Source organism: Mus caroli, unplaced genomic scaffold (assembly GCF_978045245.1).
Source record: "Mus caroli unplaced genomic scaffold, Mus_caroli_1 scaffold_20, whole genome shotgun sequence".
NCBI classification, from domain to species: Eukaryota; Metazoa; Chordata; class Mammalia; order Rodentia; family Muridae; genus Mus; species Mus caroli.
The window spans coordinates 13590597-13615936 of NW_028227275.1; the positions used below are offsets into that span (position 1 = coordinate 13590597).

The 25340-nt window shown below is 50.7% G+C and overlaps 1 protein-coding gene across 1 annotated transcript in view; it reads left to right on the forward strand.

Annotated features, from left to right (window-relative positions):
- The first annotated feature begins 230 nt into the window (after positions 1–230).
- Positions 231–25340, forward strand: part of Col17a1 (collagen type XVII alpha 1 chain) — a 38728-nt gene continuing 13618 nt past the window's right edge. Inside the window, exons 1-30 of the mRNA XM_021151707.2 lie at positions 231–285; positions 2546–2590; positions 3340–3444; positions 4319–4450; positions 5599–5646; positions 6637–6672; positions 7633–7680; positions 9166–9309; positions 10534–10692; positions 11304–11375; positions 12709–12780; positions 13456–13524; positions 14476–14637; positions 15011–15091; positions 15537–15581; positions 16416–16637; positions 17161–17376; positions 17719–17748; positions 18111–18137; positions 19142–19168; positions 19275–19337; positions 19843–19947; positions 20751–20813; positions 21351–21386; positions 21913–21966; positions 22202–22237; positions 22740–22775; positions 23417–23479; positions 24604–24639; positions 24882–24953. Of these exons, the coding sequence (XP_021007366.1) occupies positions 234–285; positions 2546–2590; positions 3340–3444; positions 4319–4450; positions 5599–5646; positions 6637–6672; positions 7633–7680; positions 9166–9309; positions 10534–10692; positions 11304–11375; positions 12709–12780; positions 13456–13524; positions 14476–14637; positions 15011–15091; positions 15537–15581; positions 16416–16637; positions 17161–17376; positions 17719–17748; positions 18111–18137; positions 19142–19168; positions 19275–19337; positions 19843–19947; positions 20751–20813; positions 21351–21386; positions 21913–21966; positions 22202–22237; positions 22740–22775; positions 23417–23479; positions 24604–24639; positions 24882–24953 (2356 nt within the window). The 5' untranslated portion in view covers positions 231–233. The remainder of the gene's footprint in view (positions 286–2545; positions 2591–3339; positions 3445–4318; positions 4451–5598; positions 5647–6636; positions 6673–7632; positions 7681–9165; positions 9310–10533; positions 10693–11303; positions 11376–12708; positions 12781–13455; positions 13525–14475; positions 14638–15010; positions 15092–15536; positions 15582–16415; positions 16638–17160; positions 17377–17718; positions 17749–18110; positions 18138–19141; positions 19169–19274; positions 19338–19842; positions 19948–20750; positions 20814–21350; positions 21387–21912; positions 21967–22201; positions 22238–22739; positions 22776–23416; positions 23480–24603; positions 24640–24881; positions 24954–25340) is intronic.

The window sequence follows — 25340 nt, forward strand, 5'->3', positions numbered from 1 at the left end:
AATCAATGGGCAGAGTAGGGGCTGGTGCCTGTACAAGATTATATGCGTACGACTTAGCCTCTGAATGCTAGGAAACAGGTTTTTTATTAGCTTGGCTGTGTGTGTGTGTGTGTGTGTGTGTGTGTGTGTGTGTGTGTGTGTGAGAGAGAGAGAGAGAGAGAGAGAGAGAGAGAGAGAGGTGGGGGCTAGACTTACTAAAAGCAACGGCTTCTGTCCCTGCAGGTGGCTATGGGATGGATGTGACCAAGAAAAGCAAGCGAGATGGCGCTGAAGTCACGGAGAGAAGTAAGAGTGTCCGAATTTCTTTTACTCGAAACAGTGTCCCTCATCCTAAACCCACCACCAGCATCACCGCTGTGTCTCCGCGTAGCGTCACAGAGAGACTCCACGCCCTCTCCTCAAAAGCACTCCCTTCAGTCTTTACTTCCACGCGCTTATAATCAAATAGGTTCTACATTTTGTTCTGGGATGAAAATTGCCATTTCTGGGCCCAGGGGTGTGGCTCAGAGGACAACCTGCCTAGCACACTCCTGCCTAGGCTCAGGGCACTATCCTTAGGACCACAGAAAATGAACGAGAAATAAATACAGGAAAGGAGGGAGGGAGGGGGGAGGAGGGGAGGAGAGAAGAGGAGAGAGAGAAAAGGATTGTTTTTTCCTGTGCAGGGCTACTATGAGCAGAATTTTTATACATGCCTAATCTTCTGTAGTTTAATGACTGCCTAATTCTCTGTGGTTTATTTAGCTCTTTCTCTCCCTAGGGATATAGGACAATAGAAATCTAAAAGTATAAGATCTTACTTATGTTGGGGACTGGGACGGACATAACTCTGGTCTCACCGTCCAAACGTACACTAAACCTGGAAAACGGACACACTTGCTTTGTGGAACTGTCCACGTGATAAACTGAGAGGAGTTTAAACTTTCTCTCCAGCAACTCTAAATTAGGAAACTTTTTCACTTATTGTGTGACTCCCATTTATTTCCAATAGCAACAAAAAAATTCTGGCTCCACAGACTTGGAAAATAAGTTTTGTTTTGTTTGGGGTTTTTTTGGGGGGGTTGTTTTTGGGTTTTTTTTTTTTTTTGAGACAGGGTTTCTCTGTATAGCCCTGGCTGTCCTAGAACTCACTTTGTAGACCAGGCTGGCCTTGAACTCAGAAATCCGCCTGCCTCTGCTTCCCAAGTGCTGGAATTAAAGGCGTGCGCCACCACCACTCGGCTAATAAGTTATTTTTATGTGTCAAAATAAAAAAATCCCAAAGGCCTGTACAATGAGAGGCTACTGGGAGCTCAAGGGCCATTATTCAAATGGAGCTGCCACCTTCCAGTGAAGAGCCACCTCCTTATATCCCTTGACTGCCATTTCCACTGTGTTCATAATCCTGTGTTGCCGGGACAAGAGAGAACTGACTGGAAACACGTCATGTGGAGGACAGGGATAGATGGACAGTGTGGCCAGAGCAGGTGCCAACACGTGGCACACAGTGGCCTGAACCATCTCCTTCCGTCCCTTCTTCCACACACATGTGTGCATGCACGCCACACAAACACATCTGGACACATGTTCTACACGGGGGAAAAAAATCTCCTCCAAAAACCAGTGAGGGTCAGTGAGATGGCTCAGCGTGTAAAGGCGCTAACCTGCTGGCTACATTTGATATCCAGGCCCAGGAGGTAGAAGGAAAGACCTGACTCTTACCAATAGTTCTTTGATTTGCCCATGCATGCTGTGGTACACGCATGCCCACACACACAGTAGCCGCAGCCAGGTGAGGCCCCAAGTGTGAGAGAGGTAGTATTGATGGCCACAGTCAGACCAAAGTTGGCCCTGGTATGGCTTTGGGAATCCACCCCAACCTCATGTTACTTCAGAGGAATTGGGTCCTGCTTCTGAGTGGTGTTTCCTCGGACACCTGAAGCTGTCAGCATTTCTGTATAGTTGCCACCACTTGACACTAGGGAAATGTCCTGAAAAGTCTGCCTCTGGGATACATGCATGGCTCATTTCACTGACCTCAAAAGTGATCTACTGAGGCTGCTCTTCCTGTCCATCCTCATGGATGCCCTTGAGGGTTGCAGAATGAATCATGGCACCCTAGAGATACCTCCAACTTTATCGGGACACACAGAGTGAGATCAGCCAGGTCTTGGCTCCAGCTGGCCTAGGCATCTTTGGGAAGGAAGAGAGCAGAGATAGTGTGTGTGGCTTTAAGAAAAGGAAGGCTTGCGCTCTTCCAGACTCAAAGCTAGGCCTGGACTGGTGTGATCAGTGGGAGGCCTTGATGCCAAGACAACTCATTCTTCCAGTCAACGGATAACTTCCTTTGGCACCAAGAAGAAATTTTATATTCTACATACATTGAGCTTCGTTGTTGTTGTTGCTGCTGCTGCTGCTGCTGTTCATATATGCAGATTCCTCGTCATAAGACACAGCTTTCCAAAACCTTTGTTGAGCCTAATGCTTAATCTATGGCAGAGACCAGGCCCTGCCAGAGCCCAGCAATGCCAACCACAGCATCTCCTCTTCCCTTTTTCTTTTCCAGTTGTCACGGAAACAGTAACGACAAGACTCACATCCCTACCACCAAGTAAGTGGCTCCCATTCATAGGTCCCGTGTGAAGGCCCCAATCTGTGACCTTAAACATGAGAGTTTACTTTCCCTCTGAGAAAATCTAAACTCTCTGAAATTTGTCCTTTTGCTAGCATCTGTACTCATGTTGACTTATACACAACAGCTAGCGAGCAGCTGGCGCTGTGTGGTTCACGGTTGGAGTGTACCGCAACTGCTTGCCAGTCCCGTTTATGGACACTCCCATCATTCCCTCTAGTGAGCCCTCTTGCTTATTCACAGCCATGCCCATTCTAAGAGCAGAGATCCAGGCCCAACACTACCCCTGGCCCTGATGGGCCTTGGAATAGGGAGGAATCACCCATTTGTGGCCAGAGCAGGGTGGAAGAAACAAGTCAAGAGGAGCCCAGAGTCACCTCCGGTCCTTCCAGAACTTCTAGTGGCTGTTGTGTCTAGGTCCTGATTGGACATTTGCAAGAGGCAAAGCCCAAACTTCATCTGAGATGGAGGAGCTGTCTTGGCTAATTTTCCTACCGGATAACTTTCTATGCTCCACCAGAAAGCTCTCATTCACACCAAGCCGGACATTCATTTTAGATATCTGTACTGAAAGTAAATGGGGAGGGAGGGCAGCGTAGAAGTATGAAGTATGGTAAAAGAGAGACCCCAGCCAGCAGGGTTCTGGTGAGGAGGAGGGAAGAGAAGAACAGAGGGTGAGAAGCCCCTGTGACCCTGCTCCACCCTGAGACTGTCACCTACTTTTGCAGAAGGGAGCACCAGCAATGGATATGCTAAGACAGGCTCTCTGGGTGGAGGAAGTCGGTTGGAGAAGCAGAGCTTGACCCATGGCAGCAGCGGCTACATCAACTCAAGTAGGTGCCTACTGGTCTGTGGGGCAGGGCGGCAGACAGAGGTGAGAAACAGTGAAAACTCGCTGTCTGCAGTCAGCGCATGAGTGGGACCGTTACCTTGACTGCCACACACCCCTAAGAGTTACCCAAAGGACAAGGGAAGATGGGGCTGCCTCTGGAATCAGCAGCATTAGACACCTGCATAAAATGGGCTCCGTTTTCATTAAGATTCCAGGACAGGTAGCATTCAAGAAGCAGAGTCCCTCTACTTAGGCCACACCTTTTAGGAAGGGCTGTGCGTGTTTAAGGTTTACAGGCAGATTACCAGCAACGAAGGGTGAAGGCTGAGTTGCTCTGCTGAGAGACTCTAATGATGCTGCGTAGTCCTCCTGTGCTACCGTATTCCGCTGGGCAAGCACCCAACGTGAGCCTATTGTTCCCCGAGAGTTGAGCTCACGTGAAAGCAAAAGAAAGAAGTATGACAAAAAACACGCACGCACACAGCAGCAGCCCTGGAAGCCACTAAGATGTTGGAGAGAAAATAAAAAGGAAATGCAACATTCCGAAGGGCCCGCCCAGCGGGTTAGAGTCCAGTCCCTCTGAGCAGGGGTCAGTGGTCCAGCATTAAGTCACCCCTATGGCATCCTTACCACATCCATGAAACCTGTGTGCGTGTGAGGACACCCTACCACTCAGTGTCTGCCCCAAAAGGCAGTAGCAGTCATCCTTCCTTCCATTTCTTTCACAGTGTCCCCGCAGTCCCCTACTTCTCTCCCAGGGCCCTCCCTTAGCACCCAGGGGGTTGTGTGGTTAATAATACCACTGTGTCTCTGTGTAGTGGGATCATCTCTGGTGAGGTGGTGCCATGAGGATTTACACTCTTTCCCACTTGCAGGTGGAAGCATCCGAGGCAATGCTTCCACCTCCAGTTACAGGAGAGCGCACTCACCCGCCTCTACCCTGCCCAACTCTCCCGGCTCCACCTTTGAAAGGAAAGCTCACATGACCCGCCATGGAACTTATGAAGGTACCTGATCGCTTCGTGGTGTAACTTTGCTTGTCCTGCGCATGTTGACTTCTTAGCTTCTCGTGTGCATCCTGCCCAATCTTGCGTCCACACTATTGGAAGATTCATTCATTCATTCATTCATTCATCTCTCTCATTCATTTTTTTATCCACTTACTCACTTCTCAAATAACATGTTATCATGTTTTCCACTGTACTAAATGCCTTCAAGGCATTTAGTCTTGTCTTCAAGGACCCTATGGTCTATAGACAGCTGAAGACCACGGAAAGAGCAGTAAGGCCAAGTTGATGGAGGTTTCTGTTTTCCACTAAGGAAATCAAAGATGGCTATGGAGGTGGTGCTACTTAAGCCTTGGTCTCCTAGTGACAGTCACAGACGAAAGGACAGGACAGTTCAGGGTGGGGAAGCCGTGGCATACAGGACAGTCCAGTGCTAAAACCGGGATAGGAGACCTAGACTCTGTGCTAGGTTTAGACTTTAGTCTCCACATAAGAAGACACAGAGGGGGGCTGGTGAGATGGCTCAGTGGGTAAGGGCACCCGATTGCTCTTCCAAAGGTCCAGAGTTCAAATCCCAGCAACCACATGGTGGCTCACAACCATCTGTAACGAGATCTGGCACCCTCTTCTGGAGTGTCTGAAGACAGCTACAGTGTACTTACATATAATAAATAAATAAATAAATAAATAAATAAATAAATAAAAAAGAAGACACAGAGGTTTCTGAGCCAAACCGTGGGTCATATTTGAGCCCCAGAGAGCTTGACTTTATGGATAGGTGACAAGTTAAAAAGAAGTCCTCAAGAGTGGAGAAGGAAGAAATCTGGGCTGGGACCCAGCGGCGGCGGAGGACTGGGAGGGGTAAGATAAAAGAAACCCAGTTGGCAGGCTTTGCCATGGATGAAATGGGAGGAAAATCTGGAAATAGCCATCCTTAGGGTTTCAAAGGCAGAGTGGGCTCATGGTGGTGTCCACAGTTGAAACAGGAAAGTCAGGAGGAAGGCCCCGCTTGGGTGAATTCTGCTAAGAGAATTCTCCTGAAACACTTGCAGCTCCAGGGTTCACACTGCTGTAGCTGGGACCCCTACCCGCTAGGAAGCTATATGGATAAGTAGCCATTTGTAATAAATGGTCTGTCTCCTCTCCAGGGAGCTCCAGCGGCAACTCCTCCCCTGAGTACCCACGAAAGGAACTTGGTAAGTCCTCTCCTTATTTTCCAGCGGAATGCTTTAATGATGCGCGCACGTGCACACACACGCACATGCACACTGAGATATCACGAGCCAATTGGCTTCTTCTAAGGAGTTTGGCTCCTGCTGTCTTGCCTTCCCCTTCACTCTGAAGCATCATAAGAGTGGCTGCCAGTCACATTAGCTTGCTGTCACCAGCCTTTGCTCGTGACACCATTAAAATGATAAGCCATTTGCACAAGGTTCATGCTAGGACACACAAGCCCCTAAGGCCAAGCAGTAACTGTAGGATCCTTCCTTCTGTGGCCTTCACAGAGGCCTGGCACCAAGGAGGAGCAGCAGTCTCAGAGCTCAAGTGAAGACACCCCAGCTCCTCCTCCATAACTCCCTTTCAGAGGCCAAGTCATTCGCCTGGGCCACCCTCAGCTGTGCCTTCATTTGACCATTTGTACCATATGTCTTTGATCATGTTCTTAGAATCTCAATGTATAGTTGAACTGGGGTTACCTAAGGATTATAATTTTCTCTATTTGCTTGCCTTTGGAAAACCAAGGCAGGCTTTAATAAACAAATTAAAGATTTAGCAGTCTTTGGGTCCATTTGACAATGTTTTCAGCTGGTCCTAATGTATCACACACGCACTCGCGCGTGCACACACACACACACACACACACACATGCACGCACACACACATGCACACACGCACTCTCACACACACATGCACGCGCGCGCACGCGCGCGCACACACACCTATCTCGCAGACACCGTGCTCTAAGCTAACTCAACATTTGCTCAACTAAATTGCATTGAGTGTTGCAAAAATCATTATTTACCCTTCAACATCTGGGAAACATTTCTTCAGCATCTGCTATACAGAACCCCCCTACACCCACACCCACCCCGTCTAGATTTTAGACACTTTGAAAATATCTCCCAGTGTCAAAAATATTCAGCATGCCAGAAATACGCCTAAGACCATATTTCTCTCTTTCTCAGCCTCTTCTTCAACCAGAGGACGAAGCCAAACACGAGGTGAGTACCACCATTGAATTCATTCCAACTCACTCTGAGCAGCTAGTACGTGCCAGCCCAGAGCCAGGAAGCCACGTGTAGGAGAAAAAGTAACAAATAGCATCCTCCCTGAGGAGCCTTGAGAACTGACAGAGCCTTGGTCAACTCCAAGAGCCTGGGAAGGGGGTATCTGATAACGGCCTAATGGGTTCCAGTGACAGTGATACAGATGTCACATCTGTCTTCATAGCTACCCTTCCAGATGTGTGTTGATCGCCCTTATACAGCAAGATAAGCAAAAGTCCCTCTTTTTCAAATGACTGCAAGGGATAATTTTGTAAAGTCATCATCTAGAGATGATAGAAGAGAGAAAAAGTCTCTAGGAGAAGCCACCCCAGCAGAGCCCAGAGTGACCACAGGAGCCTGTGTCAGGCTGTGCTGACGGCAGAGTCCTTTGCGGGCTCCGCGTGTTCGCCATGTCCAGGTTCTGCTCTCACAGTGTCTCACTCTCATCGGGAGCTTAAGTCCTGCCTACCCCAGCCACCCACGGCTCTAGAATGATTGTTAAAAGACGCCCACTCTCGCCGAAGCTAATCCTGTAAAGCTGGCTGCTGCTTCCTGTTCTGATGACTAACTGAATGTTGGAGAGTTTAGATTCTTTTGCCTGTACCTTAAGTGAGCTGGGAGGCAGAAAGATGCTGGATGCTGACAACTGTGAAGAGGGTGGTGATAAAGTGTCTCGGGGTCTCCTTGCTCAACCTAGGCTCTCGTTAAGTCTCAGGTGCCTAGGGGTGTGCAGTTGGCAAGTGGAGTGGGGAAGGGACACCCCCTTTGTAGTGACACCCAGGTCTCCTGGTGAAGAACTGAAAGATCACAAAGTAGCCCAGTGAATCATCCTGTGCTGACCTTAGGGTCTAGGGCAGTGATGCAGACAGACTCCCTCATCCACAACATCCCTGTCTCTTCTCTCCCCTCATACAGAGAGCGAAATTCGAGTTCGGTTGCAGAGCGCGTCGCCATCCACCAGATGTAAGTGGTCACGGTCCTACCACCATGAGAGTGTCTGGGAAACAGAGTAAATCAGATGCAGGCGCAGCACAGTGCTGAGGGGTTAGGGACTATTGTGTGCGTTCACTCTCCCCACCCCACCGCCCCTACCACCACCATGCACGCATGCACAGGTGCATGTGTGCGCATGTGTGCACGCGCGCGAGAGTGCCCATTTATACTCAGTCATCAAACATCCTTGATGGCTTCCTGGATGTGGACCCCTAGTCTAAGGTCTGGAGCCAGGTTGCTGAGTAAGCCATGGTCCCTGGCTAGTAATTCAGAGTCTAATGGGGAAATGGAAAAACACTCAACCAACACCCATAGCTCAGAATGAGGGAGCACAGCATAGGGAGATGGAGACAGAGACAGAGAAGCCTTCTACGCTAGGGGTTGGCTAAGGAGAAACTGAACAGCAGGTCAGGGTTAGGGCCGGAAGATATAGGTAGCTAGAGACCTCCCAAAGGCAGTTCTCTATGGAGTCCCAAAGGGAGGGTTCAGGTGAGAGAAGCGTTGGGAGTTGAAAATGGGGTTTTTAACTTCATCTCAAAAGTCAGAGATCCAGCATCCTCAGCACACTGGATCCCTCTTGCCCTTGTTAGAGGCTCCATTTTGATATGATCCCGACTTTTAGGGTGGGATTCAGGGGCAGGGCATAAAAGAAGGAAGAGAGCTGGTATGTGACCTGGACCCCGAGCGAGGCTGGCCCCAGAGCTTGACACCTGGTCATAGGATCTGACCCCGTGTCTAACCCTTTCTCACCAGAGTCCTTCCAGGCTTAGAAATGTCGATCCCAATGGATGGAGCTTTTGGGGGAGAGAGAGGCAGGGCAGTTCCCAGCACCTGCTGTCTGTCCATTTACTTGTTCCCTGCTCACTGTCCTTGCCTGATACTCCCCCTTCCTTCCTGTGGGTCACTCCGAAGGGACACAAGGACCTGGTTCTCCTCGCTCACCTTGTTACACTAGAACCATCCAGATGGGTCTGAAACTAAAGCAGATATGAATGCAGAGGCAGTGAGATGTCTAGGAGCTGTAAACCTCATGTCCCTTTGACCCTGGCAGGCACACACCAGGGCGTCCAAGGCACCACATTCAGGAAAAAGACAACTAACTGTTAAGCTAGTGTCTTAAAGAGCCTAGCTCTCTAACAGTCCAAACCCGGACAGCAGTGTCTTCCAGGCCGGCAGTCACCTCTGCAGTGCCTAATGAGGTCGAATCAGGAAATATCTTCCAAGGACTCGGAGCTCCCGTATTCATGACTCTGCTAAGGTTACAAACTGTCAGGTTTATAACAGTTATAAATTGGCAAAATTTAAGATTATAAAGCTAATGGAGCGTGTCCCCCTATATGAGGCGGATGGTAGCCTCTCTGATATAAGAGGGCCATCAATATCCATTCTCTGATCTTTGGACTTAGGAAAGGGTCCCTCCCGGGGCCTGATGGGAAAATCTGGGGTTCTCTGCAGGGACAGAGCTGGATGAGGTGAAGCGTTTGCTTAAGGGGAGCCGATCTGCAAGTGCAAGTCCCACCAGGAACACCTCCAACACACTCCCCATCCCCAAGAAAGGCACCGTAGAGACCAAAACAGTGACAGCGAGCTCCCACTCAGGTAAGCTTGGCGGCTCCAGTCAGCCATGGGGTCATGGGGACAATGTGGCAGGTGTGCCCTCAAGACCTTTTAGCTCTACCAGAATTGTAAAAGTACAGAGCATCTGCTCTTCCACGCTGTGAAGGTCTGGGTGGGGCTTTCTCATCCACATGGTTGGCTGTCCTCTGAGGATGTGGTACTCGACTCTAAATCCTTAAGATCCCCACCCCAATCAGGTTCTGAGAGTGTAGATGTGTTGGTCAGGTCTCCCAAAAGAAGACTGAGAGGAAATTTGTAGTGTTTTCATCATCAGGAGTGAAGTATTTATCCTGTGCCTACTGTGTGTCAAGCCTTGAGAGAAGGCTCTGAACAAAAGAGGCACAGTCGATGTCATGGAGGAGAGGAGGGTCGCTGGGAAGTTGGACAAGATCCTAAGAGGCTAGGGTCACCCGGGTTAGGAGTTCTCAGCACCCTTATGGAGCATTGTGTCTTCTATGAGAGACGTACTTCTTCAGAGGACAGAAAGAGAAGTTAGCAGAGCCATGGACAGAGATGAGGAAAGAGTTGTCATCTTCTGTCCATGATGATGTCCTTCTGTTCCTGGGGAAGTCTTGATACCATGACCTCCCTTGTATGACTTCCCTATAAAGCCAAGTCTCCAAGCATATTAGCAACAGTCTGGCCAGCTCCCTCTCCCATGTAATAGGCAGAAATGGCATATTTGAAGATCTGTGAAAAGCCCTGTCAGGGACAGAGTGCCTTTAGGTCTGGTTGATGCACAGAGATGCTTTAATTAATAAGTGTCTAAGCAAGAAGGTTACTATGATCAAGGAGTTATTATACCTGGACACTCCTTGGTTTGGTACACACCCCATATTTGCTAAGGATGACTAAATGTAGCTCCTGAGTGAACAACCCCATGACATCTTTGAAGATGGCAGTAAGGGAGTTGTCCCCATTGGAGGAGGCAGGTCACCAAGATGTAGGAAAAGAAATCTTACAAGACATAATGAGTAGATTCTAAAGAAAACTAATATCAAATTTCACCAAGAATGGGCAAGAATTTTGTAATCTAAGAGATCAAATCTTGACTTCAGTCAAAAGTAGAATGGCTCGGTGCCTCAGGCTGTCCTGAACTGAGGGAGATCCCGAGATATGGGACCTTCAGTGCTGAAGTGCTGGGAAGGCCCAGCAGGAAAGAGTTCAAATCTCCCCCAGTGACAAATGTTTGTGCTTTGTTCCTAGTGTCCGGGACCTATGATTCAGCAATACTGGACACCAACTTTCCACCCCACATGTGGTCCTCCACCTTGCCTGCAGGGTCCTCCCTCGGGACCTATCACAACAACGTAACAGCCCAGAGCACATCCCTCCTCAACACCAATGCCTACTCAACGGGATCGGGTAGGTGTGACTGCACACGGTGTGTCACTCCTAAGTAGGGACAGCCACAGCTCCTCTCTGTCATTGAAGATATCCCTTGTACTGTGCCATCCCCAGGACCTCCTAGGAGGGGTTTTTCCTGGCCTAATGGCCAAAGCCTATTCATTTCAACTTAATCAACTAGGTTCTAGCAGGTACTTTTTATAGAATGAACATTCCAGATGGGGTATCAGGAGAAATATAATCAGAAAAGGATCAGAAAAACCATGTATCAAGGAGTGTGAACTGATTGTGGGAATCTTGAACAACTCAATTTTCTGAGACACCCCCCCCACTCTATAAAATGCAGCCGCTAACAAGAGAGCCATTAACTGGATCCACTTGTCTACTCCAGGTCTGGACTTCCAAAGTCATCTTTGGCTAGGACCTAAGGTACCACAGGCTCATGTCTGGTTCTCTGCATCTAAGGGAGAGAACTGAATATTAAGGTTTTTTTTTTTCTTCTTCTAACAACAAAAGTGCAACAGGACAGATGAGCCAGATCCCAGCTTTTCTTCTGAGACTCCCACAGAGTCTGAGCTTGTGGCTTGCCCTGAGCCTTACCGTTGCCTGCTTTCTCTTTCCTACTGTAGTCTTTGGAGTGCCAAATAACATGGCGTCCTGCTCTCCCACCCTGCACCCTGGACTCAGCAGCTGCTCCTCAGGTCAGAGCCTGCCACCTTGTCACCTTGGTTGTCCCCTTATGCTATGTTGAAAAGAATATATTCGTGTTTATTTCATGTGGACGAATGTTTTGCCTGTATGTATATTTGCTCTCCGTTACCGTGAAGTGCCTGCGGGGGGCAGTAGAGAGCACTGGATCACCAGGAACTGGAGCCTCCATGTAGAGGCACTGAGAGCCACACCAGTTAGGACAATGGAGACAATCCCCTCAGCTATGTCCACAGGTCGACTCAAACAGACAGTCCCTCACTGAGAATCCCAGTGATTCCCACTGAGAATTCCTAGGCTAGGTCAAGTAGTTAAGTGGACAACCACAAGCCAGGGAGTCGCAACTGGGGCAAGGATTTAGCAGGGTGTGGTGATGCCCGCTTTTAATCCCAGAACTCCAGAGGAGAGGCAGGTAAATACTTGAGTTCAAGACCACACTGATGTGCACAGTGAGTTCCAGGGCTATATAGAGCTATGCTGTCTCAAGAGGGGATCCTCTTTAAATAAAGCTCAGTGGTTGTTTTTACAGTGTGTCACCTGGGCCATTGCCCCTGTGCAGACCTGGGGTTAGGACAGGGGAAGGGACGCGGTGGCATTCAGCACCTACATTGAACTTAGCTACTCCTTAGTTGGAGTAGAAAATACATAACCTGCGGGAAACAATAAGAGAATCCTGTAAAGCAACAGGGGTTAAGTGAGTTCGTAAAGAGTAAGGTCTAAGAGGACTTCCTGGTGGAAGTGGGCTTGAGAACTAGGAAAAGAAACAGGAAACTAAGCCCCACACTGCTGAAGAGAGCTGGTTTCATGTTTCCTCTGGGCGGATCAGACGGCCCCTGAGCCACCTTCTCAGGCTGGCCAGCTCATTGGTGCTATCTCTCAGCTCATGGTGTGAAGAAGATATGCTGTCTCCAAAGTGGGTGGGGGTGGGGGTTTGGGTGCTTGAGTCAGAAGAGTTGAAAGGAGAGGTAGAGACCCGCCATGTTAGTGCTTCTCCGTCTGTATGTCTGCACTCAGTTCCCACGCTGTGTACCAACCAGCCATAGGGAGCTACAGGGATGGAATATTTTAGGGTTTTGAGGGAGGCTAATATTTGGCAGGCCCTATGTGAACCGCTGCTATGAAGACACATGGCTCTTTCTCTGGGACAGTCATTAATAATGTTTACTATGAGAGAGAGCTGACCACGTTGCTCAGAGCAATGAAAACCAGGAAAGGTTTACAGTCTGCCACTGGCAAAAAGAGTTTTCATGAAAATGATCTGGGGGTCTCCAGGGGGGCTCACAGCATCCAGAGAGCATCCTTACCTACTCTCCGTCTCTCTCACAGTGTTTGGCATGCAGAACAATCTGGCCCCCAGCTCTTCTGTCCTCTCCCATGGCACAACCACCACTTCCACAGGTTGGTAGGGCAAGTTTGGAGCTCAGAAGTGGGAATTGACAGCCCTTAGATCCTACAACCTACAACATACCTTTTTACAAACAGTTAAAAGGACCAAGCGGCCTTTTCCCATCAATTAGACAGCCCTCTCTCCGAGCCTAGAGAGGCCAACCTTTATCCCTCACCATCTCCAATGTGAGTTAAACACACAGGGAGCTTGTAAACCCAGCGCCTCTACCCTGTGACTTCTACCCAGCTGATCAGGGCAGTGGTCTCCTGAGCTCACAATGCACTTTTCTGCAGACCACTTCCACTCAAATAAATCTTAGTGGTTGTTTCTACGGTGGGCCACCAGGGCCATTGGCTCTGTGCAGACCTGGTGTTAGAGCAGAAGGGGCGTGGTGGTGTTTAGCTCCTGCATCCAACTTGTCTGCTCCTTAGTTGGAAGAGAAAACACTTAACCCAATAAGAAGCAATAAGAGAATCCTGTAAAGCAACAGGGGTTAAGTGAGTTTGTAAAGAGCAAAGTCTAAAAGGACTTCCTGGTGGAAGTGGGCTTGAGAACTAGGAAAAGAAACAGGAAATTAAGCCCCACACTGCTGGAGAGTTGATTTCATTTACTTCCTCTGGGCTGATCAGACGGCTGCTGAGCCACCTTCCCAGGCTGGCCAGCTCAGGGTGCTTTCTCTCTCGCAGCATACGGAGCGAAGAAAAATGTGCCCCAGCCTCCCACTGTCACCAGCACCGGCGTGTCCACCTCTGCCAGTGAGTACTAGTGCCAGCTTCTAGGGCCCAGGTTGGCACACAGAAAGAAGTACTTGAAATAACACGTGGTATCCTGGAAGACAGGCGAGAACCCTTGGGTGGCCTGGGACCCACAAACACAACTCAGCCCAAAGGCCTCATGGGTGTTTCCAAAGAAATGAGCATCCTCTTGGTGCTCCTCCCAGGAGCAGGAATCACACACACATACACACACACACACCTACTGTCTGTTACACTCCAGCCACCACACTCATCTGGGAACTGCTGCTGGCCTTCTCCTGTTATGTGTAACCTATCAGAGGCAGGGAGCCCAGAGAAGCTGTCAACACCTCACTGCTTTCTATAGAATCTTTATCAACTTGAGTTCACCCCATGCAGTGAGCTATTTCTCCCAGTGTTTAGATCCTGGTGGGTCTCCTCCTAATCAGAAATTCATTCATTCAACATAAAAGTATCCTGAGCACCCATGGTTTAGTATCAGACAGTTTGGGTTTCCAGGTGTCACCGTGGCACATGGACCAGACTCGTGGGGAGAACAAAACAATGCCAGGGGGACAAGCAGATGAGAAATACACAGTCCTCCAGACAATTCCAGAGAATAATGTGATTGATTCCTAAGCAAGCAAGTGATGGGGTCGACATGTGGTCCGTGTACGAGTGAGCAGAGCTTTAGCAAAAGTTTGCCCAGGATGGTAACAAGTCTATCAGGTTAGTTTAAGAAGGGCCTGGCTGGTGAAGGGAACCTGTACAAAATCAAGGACGATCCTGTGTCTACATGTAGGGAGACAGCCCCATAGACCAGTCATACAGCACTGACCTAACCTCATGATGGCCAGACATAGCCGGCAAGATGCTTCATAGCATCACTGTCTAAGAGACCAAGAGCACCCCCATACACACTGGTGAACCTCCTTTCCTCCCCTCCCCCCCATCCACTTCTGTCCTCTCCAGCCTGTACCACCAGTGTCCAGAGTGACGACCTCTTGCATAAAGACTGCAAGTTCCTGATTCTGGAGAAAGACAACACACCAGCTAAGAAAGAGATGGAGCTCTTGATCATGACCAAGGACAGTGGGAAGGTCTTCACCGCCTCCCCCGCCACCATCTCTTCAAGTAAGCACAGGTGGAGCGGGTAGCATGGGCTTCAGATGAAGGGCTTCATAAGTACAGGAGGCCCAAGGCTTCTCCAAGGTGTGGTTTGAACCGATTTAGTCATCAAATCATGGGGATCCCTCTTCGATGGAAAAATATCTGCCTGGACCTGCCTTGAGTACAGAGAAGCCAGGAAAATGTGGGAGCACCCACGGGGAGTCTGCGGGCAAACAGGAGCCTAACCACAGCCCCCCAGTGAGGGAGATTAGCTCAGGAAAATTGGACTAACTTCCAACCAGGCTAACCTTGGTCTTCCCAGGGAGTGGGGATATGAGCAGGCAGGGTGAGTGGGGAGAGAATAGAGCAGATAGATGATCACTGGCTCTGTGCACAGCTTCTTTTTCAGAAGACACCTTGAAAAAGGAGAAGCAGGCTGCATATGCCGCTGACACCTGCCTGAAGGCAGACGTGAATGGTAAGGCACAACTGACCCTGCCCACCCAACTTCAACCAAGCCGCATCTCATTTGTCTTCTGGGGCGATGACACTCAACATGGGGTCCACTGGTGACACCCAAGAGTGTTAGGAACATAGAATCCAGTCTTCCTCAGACCTGCTGGGTGGGAAGCTGCAGTTTTAATGTGGGAATGGGTATGTGTATGTGTTCATGTGTTACATGTTCGTGTGTGTGTGTGTGTGTGTGTGTGTGTGTGTTCGCATGTGTGCACGCATGCATGAGGCATGTGGAGGTGCACTGTGTGGGGTGTATGTGTGTAGGGGTGCATGTGTGGGTGTACAGATAGGAGGTCCCATGTGGGGATTCATTACATAGGGTTTCATATGTGTAGGATACACATACATGTGCTTATGTGATCTTCCTCTACTCATGTTCAGCTCCAAACTTATGTATGTGCTTTTAGGAGACCTAAATACCGTGTCCACAAAGAGCAAGATGACCTCGGCAGGTGAGTAAGAATGGGGGTAGGGGTGGGGCTGCCGTGAAAGGATCTGGCCATGGTTAGTGGGACAGATGATGTCACACATGAGCTGTTCAGATCTGGCCTCCTAAAGGCCTGAAAGGAAGAAGGATAGAAGATGGGAGTGGACAGCTGAGGCAGTGGGTAACCACTGAGTCACAAAGATGACGTTTCACGGGTTCCACAACTCCTACCCGTCAGCCTGTATGATCCCTGAGGCTGAGTCTTCCACTAGGGAAGGCATAGCAGGACAGGCCCAAGATGGCACTGTCCCACGCTTGTTCCAGTCCCCTGCAGTTTCTTTGCCTCCTCCCTTGCCTTGGGAGAGAAATACAGTTCATGAAGTTCCCGCCTCCCTAAGAGAACTGCCAGCCTTACCTTTTTAAACGCGTTTTTTAAGTTCATGGTACTAAATGTAACTCCAGGGTGCTGTGGGAACCACAAAGGCGGAGGCATAGTGACCAGGGAGTGTAGGTTTAGACTTAATCAGATGAAGGAGTTGTGACAGATCCATATGACACTCTTAACAATGAAGATGTTTTAAATCCTGTGCTGTGGGCTGCATCCTCCGATGATTTCATAACATAATCGTTTTTATGAAGCAGGTCATCTGCGAACCTCATTTTATAAAGTGTCAGGGTCACACAGCCTGGGGATTTCAGACTTACTCTCCAGCTGTAACCCTGTGTTCAGGAAAAGTCCCATGTAAATTCAAATCCTCTCCCTCTTCCTCCTCCTCCTCTCCACATGATGACACTAATTTTAAAGGGAGATGTGCAAGAGCCTCCTGGATTCAATTCACCCTTCCTGTTTCTTCCACAGAAAACCATGGCTACGACCGAGGTGTCGGTGGTGGCAGAGGCAAAGGCGGAGGCGCCGGTGGTGGCGGTGGTGGCGGTGGTGCCAGTGGTGGTGGAGGAGCATGGGGCGCTGCACCAGCCTGGTGCCCCTGCGGCTCCTGCTGCAGCTGGTGGAAGTGGCTTCTGGGCCTGCTGCTCACCTGGCTGCTGCTGCTGGGTCTGCTCTTCGGCCTCATTGCTCTGGGTAGGTATCAAGGCCACAAAGCCTAAAGTCCCGCCCCTCCAGACCTTCCTAGGGATGGGAGTGCGCACTTGTGGTCCTGAGGGTTGGAGCCATGTAAACCCAATAAGATAGGAAACAGCTGGTGGAGGCACCTGGCTCAAGCATTGAGATCACTACGCAGAACACCGGAAGTCTAAGGTCCTAGCTGCACCCCAGGCTCCTGCACTGATGGCCTTAATAAGGCCACACTGCCCCCGCGGTCTTTCTCCCTGAGCATTTAATCTCTTTCCTTGCTACCACCCTCTCCACCTCCCAGAGGAAGGAGAACAATTTTGTTTGTATTCGGCTCCGGTGGTGGCAGAGCCGGCGTTCCTTGAGGTTCGGGACGATGTTGGCTGTTACTGCCCATAAGGGTTGTCTCTGCATACATACTGCTGAAATAAGTACCCAGGGGTGTGAAGAAGTCCCCCTGCCCCCAGACCCAGAGCCCCAGGGCAAGTGCCAGACTCAGTCCTCACTGACTGTCCACATTTGTCCCTCACAGCGGAGGAGGTAAGAAAGCTGAAGGCCCGCGTGGAGGAGCTGGAAAAGACCAAGGTGCTATATCATGACGTCCAGATGGACAAAAGCAACAGGGACCGCCTCCAGGCCGAGGCACCCAGCCTGGGACCTGGATTAGGCAAGGCTGCGCTGGATGGCTACAGCCAGGAGGCCATCTGGCTGTTTGTAAGGAACAAGCTGATGACCGAGCAGGAGAACGGTGAGAGTGGGCTAGGAGCAAGGCCAGTGAGCCCAGAACACTGGGCCTGGGTGGCCTTATGCCTGTCCTGGGGACATTACTCACTCAGCCTCTCTCTCCCTCCCATCCTATCCCTCCATTACTCTACGAGACAAGAGGGAGCTGGGCTGGGATCCCATTTCACTGGTGGGAAACTGAGTCTAGGAGAGAATTGCTCAAGATCATTGGAACAACAAGGGGCTTATTTTTAATGGCTAGCTCTTGCCTCTTCCCAACACCCATCATATGTGTGTGTGTGTGTGAGAGAGAGAGAGAGAGAGAGAGAGAGAGAGAGAGAGACTCACAATTCGCTCTTTCTTGTAGGAAATCTCAGAGGAAGTCCTGGTCCAAAAGGTATTGGAGTGGCCCCACCTTTCCCCTGTTCTCATTTCTGGAAGGGAGGCATGGTCCCCTGGGATTGGACTCTTTTTTCCTTTGTGCAAATGGGAGAGTGTGGATAGCACCTAACTGTCTGTCTGTCGGAAGGCTGGGAGTTGACTCTGCAGTCCATCAGACCTCACAGCAGGGTCAGAAGCCTGGGCTCAACACAGGAGAAGCGTAGTGCTCTATGCCTAGGTGTCTCTGGCAGGGCTGCAGGGACCCGGCCCCCTCACCTTGACATGTGGCTCACGTGTGGCCAAACAGCTGTGAAACACGGGTGTGAACATGGTTCTTGGTTATTGCACAATCTCACAGTGTCATCTTTCCTGTTTTAGGTGACACGGGGAGTCAAGGACCTAAAGGCAAGTATCCCAAAGATACCTTAAACTCTGGGGAGGTGGGCAGGGGGGGTTAAAGCAAGCAGAAAACCCCTCAGGCTGAGAAAAGCGATTTAACCAACTATTATCCTTGCATGGTGAAAGAGGAGGTTCCCAATCCCATCATCCTTTGCTGACACAAAGTAGCTTCTCTTGGCTAATTTCACTGGGAGTCTTATCTACTCTGATGTTGGAAGGAACTACCCAGAGGTTCTGGGCCCTTCGCAGAGTCTCTGATGAAGTGAAGGTGAATGGGCCCAGGAACCTTCTGTCTGCATCACCCCAAGGGATTCTGCACCCAGGGGTGCCTTCCCTAGGAAGCACCATTCCAGGAGGAAGGTCCGCCTCCGTCCTTGACTCTTGTAACTCTCACTTCCCGAGAGACCCCAGGCAAGAACTGCATTCCTCCTTTGTCAGCCTTCCCTCCTGTTTGTCTCCTTCATGGCTCCCACACACCTCCAACTTCAGCACACACCCTGGCTCCCTACCCAAGTCTGCCTCCCAAGACCTATAAGCCTACACTCCTCCTGACCCTGCTTAGGATGGGAGCTTGGTGGTCCTGGAGTCCCTAGCCTGATGTGTCAGGTGACGTACAGGACTCCTGAAAGCATTTGAACTTCAGAAAACCATCCAATTTTCACTATAATTATGTCCCAGACAACTTACAGGGCCTAATGATGCAAAAAGGTATTTGTGGTTTTAGCATTTTTCTTTTTTAGTTTTTTTGAGACACGGTTTCTCTGTGTAGCCCTGGCTGTCCTGGAACTCACTCTGTAGACCAGGCTGGTCTCGAACTCAGAAATTAGCCTGCCTCTGCCTCCCAAGTGCTGGGATTAAAGGCGTGCGCCACCATGCCCAGTTGGTTTTAGCAATTTGAATGGAACTGGGGGTAACCACTCTTGAGAACTTCATATAAATCCTGCTAGTGGTTTCTCACGGGACCAGACCAGGTTCTCCATCTGACATCTCCTTTTGTTTTCTCCCCACAGGAGACCGAGGCCTTCCTGGGACCCCAGGTATGTAACCTGCAGTGATCTCTGGTGCTGTTGGCTTAGGGATGCTCAGTCCTAGCTGCCAGCCTCAGGAGGAAGCACAGGCTAAGATCTTCTTTTACACCCTCAGGTATCCCTGGGCCCCTGGGCCACCCTGGCCCTGAAGGACCAAAGGGACAAAAAGGCAGCATTGGTAAGAACCCCTCTTTTTCTAGTTGTTCATTTCCTCCTCCATTTCCTCCTACGCATTTATTCAGTATTTCCTGTTTTAGAAGACAGCAGTAACTACAACAGAGAAAGACGGAGCGTTAAATAGGGGATTTGAAAAAAGGAGAGGGTGTGGTAGGCACATTCAGAGTAGAGGGGGCCGCCGAAGCCAAAGCCCCAAAAGGTGGATAAAGAGGGGCGGGAAACTTGAAGAGGCAGACGGAGTGGCCAAGGGCAGCAAGCCACCTGTGGCATCAAGGCAAACCCAGCACGAAAATGGTGAACTGAGAAGGAACTCACAGATTTGGGGCAGAGGCAGGATGCCAGGTACCCACAGGGTCACTCAGGTCCTGGGTTGAGCAAGGCTGCAGAGAAAGAGAAACAACAGAGACCTAGAAGAGGCTCTGGGCCATCCATCATTCTGCTGAGGAGAAGCTGTCTGTGGTATGGCACGGGACCCTAACTTTGTGGTTGCCCATTCCTACCTTTAGGAGATCCTGGCATGGAAGGACCCGTAGGCCAGAGAGGACTAGCAGGCCCCATGGGACTTCGTGGTGAACCGGGGCCTCCTGGGTCTGGAGAGAAAGGAGACAGAGGTAAGAGGTGACACCTACACCAAGAGGATTACCTGCATCCATCCATCCATCCTCCCTTCTCTGGCAGCACTGGCTGAGCACTTACAGAGATAGATACCAGGGGAGGTTTGTGCTACACCCTGTAAGGCCAGTTACTAGTGATGAAGTGTGGCCAGGCTGCCAGGATCTGATCCAGTGCTGAGAAACAGGCTGTGATTTGGGGGCTCACCCAGAGAGAGAGGTCTCAGGGAAGTGATCTTCCCAGAGCAGGTGAGGGGCAGAGCCAGGTCAAGGTAGAGAGCAAAGAGCCACAGAGTGGGGAGCACAGCCAGGTGTGGGCGGGGAGCACAGCCAGGTGTGGGCGGGGAGCACAGCCAGGTGTGGGCGGGGAGCACAGCCAGGTGTGGGCGGGGAGCACAGCCAGGTGTGAGGTGAAACTGGGGCCTTGCAGCCTCTGGCTCTGGGACTCAGTAGAGTAAAAGGCAGAATGCCTGAGTCCCTGAAGCTGGGGAGGTTTGAACTCAGCTCCTTAGCCATAAGACTGATGCTATGAGAAACTAAGAAGTACAGTAGGAATCTCTCAGTGCTCCCCACCCCCAACCCAGAGGGTTGCTCAGGAAAAGTTACTGAGGACTGTGGATCCTCTCACATATTTGTTGAGCTCCGTCTGGGTGCCCGAGTTCATGGAGGGTGTTGCGCGTGGGTGGCCTCACCGTGAGAGGCACCAAGTGGTCACTGGAACCCTGGCAGGGTGGGAAGCCTCCCTTCCAAACATGACTGCCAGGGCAGGAGTTCCTCAGCATGTTTCTTCCGTTTCTCCTCAGGGATTGCCGGTGAACAAGGTCCTCAGGGCCTTCCTGGTGTCCCAGGTTCTCCAGGTCTCAGAGGTATGTCACGAAGACCAACCCAGGTCTTCAGGGAGGGGCCACATTCAGAGAAGCAGCTCCTGGACTCCCCAGGAGTGCGGGTTGGTAGCCCCACATCTGTACAAGATGGTCACAAGTATCCCTCCACAAAGGAGTTCAGGTTGACAAGACTGGGCTACAATTTTGGCCTTATAGCCGGGCGTGAGACAGATGGCTATTTCTGTTTAGCGACACACTGTGTGGTGTCTAACAAGAAAGCAGGTGATTTCTGCCTCAACTCAGACCCAAATACACACACAGTGTCCTTGGATGCTCAGTGGCAGACTCTCCTCTCTGCCTCTGATCTAGACACAATGTCTTAAGAAGAAGCAAAGGTCTGTGGACCCTGCCAAGTTGTGGCTCCCCACAAGGGTCACGCCTGGACCCTCTGGTGTACTGTCCTAGCGAGGACCCATACGGCCCTTAGAATGAGTGCCTTGAACGTCACCTGCCCTTCACTCTGGGGTCAGTTGTCCCGACCTGTACCTGGCCTTCTGATGATTGTCTCCTATTCCTCAGGTCACAGCGGCTCTCCTGGTCCCCAAGGCCCCCCAGGTCAGTGTGCTGCTGCTTGTAAATACATGCTGCCTCCATGGTAAAGGAAGGGATGTTAAAGGGAAAATGAAACATTTTGAAAGCCAAAGAAGTGATTGTATGAAAACTTCCTGGACATACAAAATGGAAGTCAACAATGTAGCCTGTGGCTCAGTTTATGCGTCTTAGTGGGTCCTGTCCAAATCACTGCGGGACTCGGGTCAGGTCCAAGACCTCCCAACAGCTTCACCAACAGGGAGCTCCCATCCTGCCTCTGTCTTGTCCCATACGGGCCAAGAGCCTGTTACCCTGAGAGCTTGAGCTATAGCCAATGTCTCTGTCAGCATCCTTTGGGGTATTCTAATGCCTGAGCCTGGTGACAGGCAGGGACCAGTGTGGGCCAGCAGGAGCCTGTGGAGATGAGGGAGTGATTAGGGGGAGCAATCCCTGACTTCCGCTTCAAGGTGTATGTGCATCTATGTGTACATGTGCTGCCTGGTTCCAATGATGGGACACTCACCTAAATATGTCTTCTTTTGTTGGTCAGGTGCTGTGGGTCCCCAAGGGCTCCGAGGTGAAGTGGGACTTCCTGGTGTCAAAGGTAAGCAAGGGGAGGTGTAGGAAATAGAAGGCATTCTGTGGAGACCTCTCATTCAAGAAGGATCAAGGACTCAGGGTTCAGAGAGGGTCCGACGGACAAGACCACAAGCCACCAAGTGCAAGGCAGGGAAGTGAAACCAGTATGGGGTGGGAAGTTGTCTTCAGAGACAGACACTGGCTCTTCTTGGCCATCCCCTACAGGGCTTTCTGCACTACGGTGCCTGTCTCTCTTTCAGGTGACAAAGGACTCATGGGACCACCAGGACCCAAAGGTATACAGTTCCCATGGCTGCTTAGCCTTCGTTATGGTCTGTTCTGCTGCTAGGTGCCCAAACACAACCTGTGTGCAGGGTCCAAGAACACATATGGCTGGCTCCTGTGCCCTGGGGCTGAGAGGGGGCTGAGGGTTCACTCTTCCACAGCTTCTCAGAGAGGGAAACTGAGGCACTAAGAAGGGAAACAAAGTACCCAGCTCACATATGCATTGCTGAGTGGTCCTCACAGTGCTGAGAGGCACATTCTGAGATGTCTGCCCTCTGGTCTGCCTCACCACAGCAGAGGTTGTAGGGGAATCAGGTTGTGGGCGGATCATGATGGCTCCTCCGGCATTATCAATGAACTAACACTCCAGCATCCTGTTGCAGCGAAGCTGTCATGAAGGGATGACTCTCTTCAGCACCCTGTTGCATGGCTCTGTGTCATGAAGGGAGATTGCTTTCCTTACCCATAATTGATGGTTTTTTTCCTGCACCCCATACCCCATGTTTCTTTTAGGTGACCAGGGTGAGAAGGGACCCAGAGGCCTCACAGGTCAGTGCTACCCAGGAATTTAACCCATTCATGACCTTCTAGGACTTAGCAATCACCAGAAGTGGGACTGATACCAAAGGATGAGGTGGAATTTCTGTCTCAGAACCCTCAAAGTACTTCCAATCTAAGAAAACCTCCGACAAAATTAAATATATCAGGGATGGAGGTTAAGCACGCATCTAAATGCACACTTAGCTGCAGACCGTGTCTGTTTGGTGCAGAGGCTAGAGTGTCTTTGATCCTTTGGGGGAATCTGGCTGGGAAAACTTAGAGTCCATTCCCAAAGCAGCATAAAGTACATACCACCCACCCGGCCTCTCTGCTGCTCACACCCTGCCGACTGCATGGGTTAAAGGGGGTTGGAAGTAATGGTGCTTTGAGTAGCATGCTGCTTCCAAAGAAACCAGACTCATACATGCCACCCTCAGATCAGCTGTGGCTGCTGGGGCAGTCTGAACCTGCTGCCTATGGGGCCCGAGCTGATAGGTGTTTCTGACCTTGGTGGCAAAGCAGAGGGAAGTTGTCCCTCTCAGCTCCTCTGGGGGAAGAGGAAGCAGGAGGAAGTAGGCACATTCACACTACCAGTGTGGAGGCACACTTACCTTGTTAGCCTCCGGCAACAGGTCCTTTGTTCTTTGCAGGGGAGCCTGGCATTCGAGGTTTGCCTGGAGCTGTGGGTGAACCGGGAGCCAAAGGTGCAATGGGTAAGTGTCCCACAGTCTGAGCTGAGTATCCCCCCCCCCCCCCTCCAGAGGCTCTCTAGCTGCAGGTTTCTGGGAATGTCTCATTGTTCTGGAGCAGGCATTGTCCTTCTTCCCTGGCTACTTCCTGCTCACAGAGAACTTGCAAGGTTTGAGGTTCCATGGAATCCCCAGTAGTCCACCTCAGGGACAGCTTCAAAGCCAGATTTAGGCCACCACCCTTGACTAGCCATCACTGAGGTGCCTATATCCAGACAGGGAAGCTCCAGGGAACCTGGCCTCAGTTTAGAGTCCCATAGACGCTCAAGCCACCACCATGGGGATGTGACTCTTCCACTACTACTCACTGACTAAGCATTAGTGAGCGCATACTGTATGCAGGACCGTAAGCTACTAGGTTGTGCGTTGCTTCATCCCTGCAAGTTACAACAAAGCTTGTGAGTGGTGACAGGGGCCACGGGAGTCACAGAGAGTAAGGATACAACCTAAGAAGAGATTGTTTTCAGCCTGGAAGACAGAAAAAAGAAAGGGCATTTCAGGTGTTCCTTAAAACTCAGAAAGTGCTGGGCATGGTGGCTCATGCCTTTAATTCCAGCACTCGGGAGGCAGAGGCAGGCGGATTTCTGAGTTCAATTCGAGGCCAGCCTGGTCTACAGAGTGAGTTCCAGGACAGCCAAAGCTATACAGAGAAACCCTGTCTTGAAAAAAACCAAAACAAACAAACAAAAAAAACCTCAGAAAGTGTTTAATCATGCAGAGGTACCACTGGTGTGGCTAATGAAGCAAGACCTAGGGGGTCCCAAGTTGGAAGGAGGTTAGGAATATGCTTAGGGGAGAGGTGACAGGGACCTGAAGGACCTTCACCTCCAGGTCCTCAGGCGAATGAGGCAGACACTGTTCTCATAGTGCATTGGGGACAGGGTGTCCTGGACCATTCCCAGGAGGGAAATGCATGCGCCTTAGGAGAAGCTGCGAGGAGCCTGTGTTGAGGCATATCACAAAGGCAAGGCTCCTGAGGTTGGCGGCCATGGGGATTGCTGCAGAGCTCCTGCCTGGGAGACCACGTGCTCCAAGCCTACTGGGGCAGGAGGGGGCACTGAACAGACTTCATTTGTCTTCTTTCCCAGGTCCTGCTGGCGCTGATGGACAGCAAGGTTCCAGAGGTTAGTCACCACGCTGTGGTCTTCATGGTCACCGGCTGCCCTTGCCTGCCCCTCTCTGGCCTTCCTCTGCCCCCACATGCATGCCTGGGCCCTCCATCCTAATGATAAAGGGGCATGCAGCAATCTTGGTCACAGTGCTTCCTCCTGCCTGCCTATCTGCCAGCAAGCCGCTGAGAAAAACCCAGGGGTTCAGCAGCACTTTCCCAGGGGAGAGCCATTCCCATATTTCATGCTCTCCGCAGGTGAGCAAGGCCTGACAGGGATGCCTGGAACCCGGGGCCCCCCAGGACCCGCTGGAGACCCAGGAAAGCCAGGTAATGAGACAGGAAAGGGACGCCACTGTCCTCTGTGTGCGTGCAACTCTGGGATGTTCCCGTGTGTATGCACACTGGGGGTGTGGTGGGTAGGTGCTCGGATGCTGCAATGTGTGTGTATGAGCCTTATCCTGTTACCCTCAGCAAGCAGCTCAAGGCAGAACTCTAACCACAAGTTGACATTTTGAAAAGAAGGATTAGCAGATGAAAGTGAGCAAGGAGTTGAAGAGCATGAGTGCTCTTAATACTGTAGACTTGAACTCAAGTTCAGTGTCTTGCCTGTCTCCTCTCCCGGGGCTGTACCCAGGCCTTCACCAGTACCTACCGACCAGAGAGGAGAGGCCTTGCTAGCATCTCCACCGAGGGCCAAACAAGAGCAGGATTCTT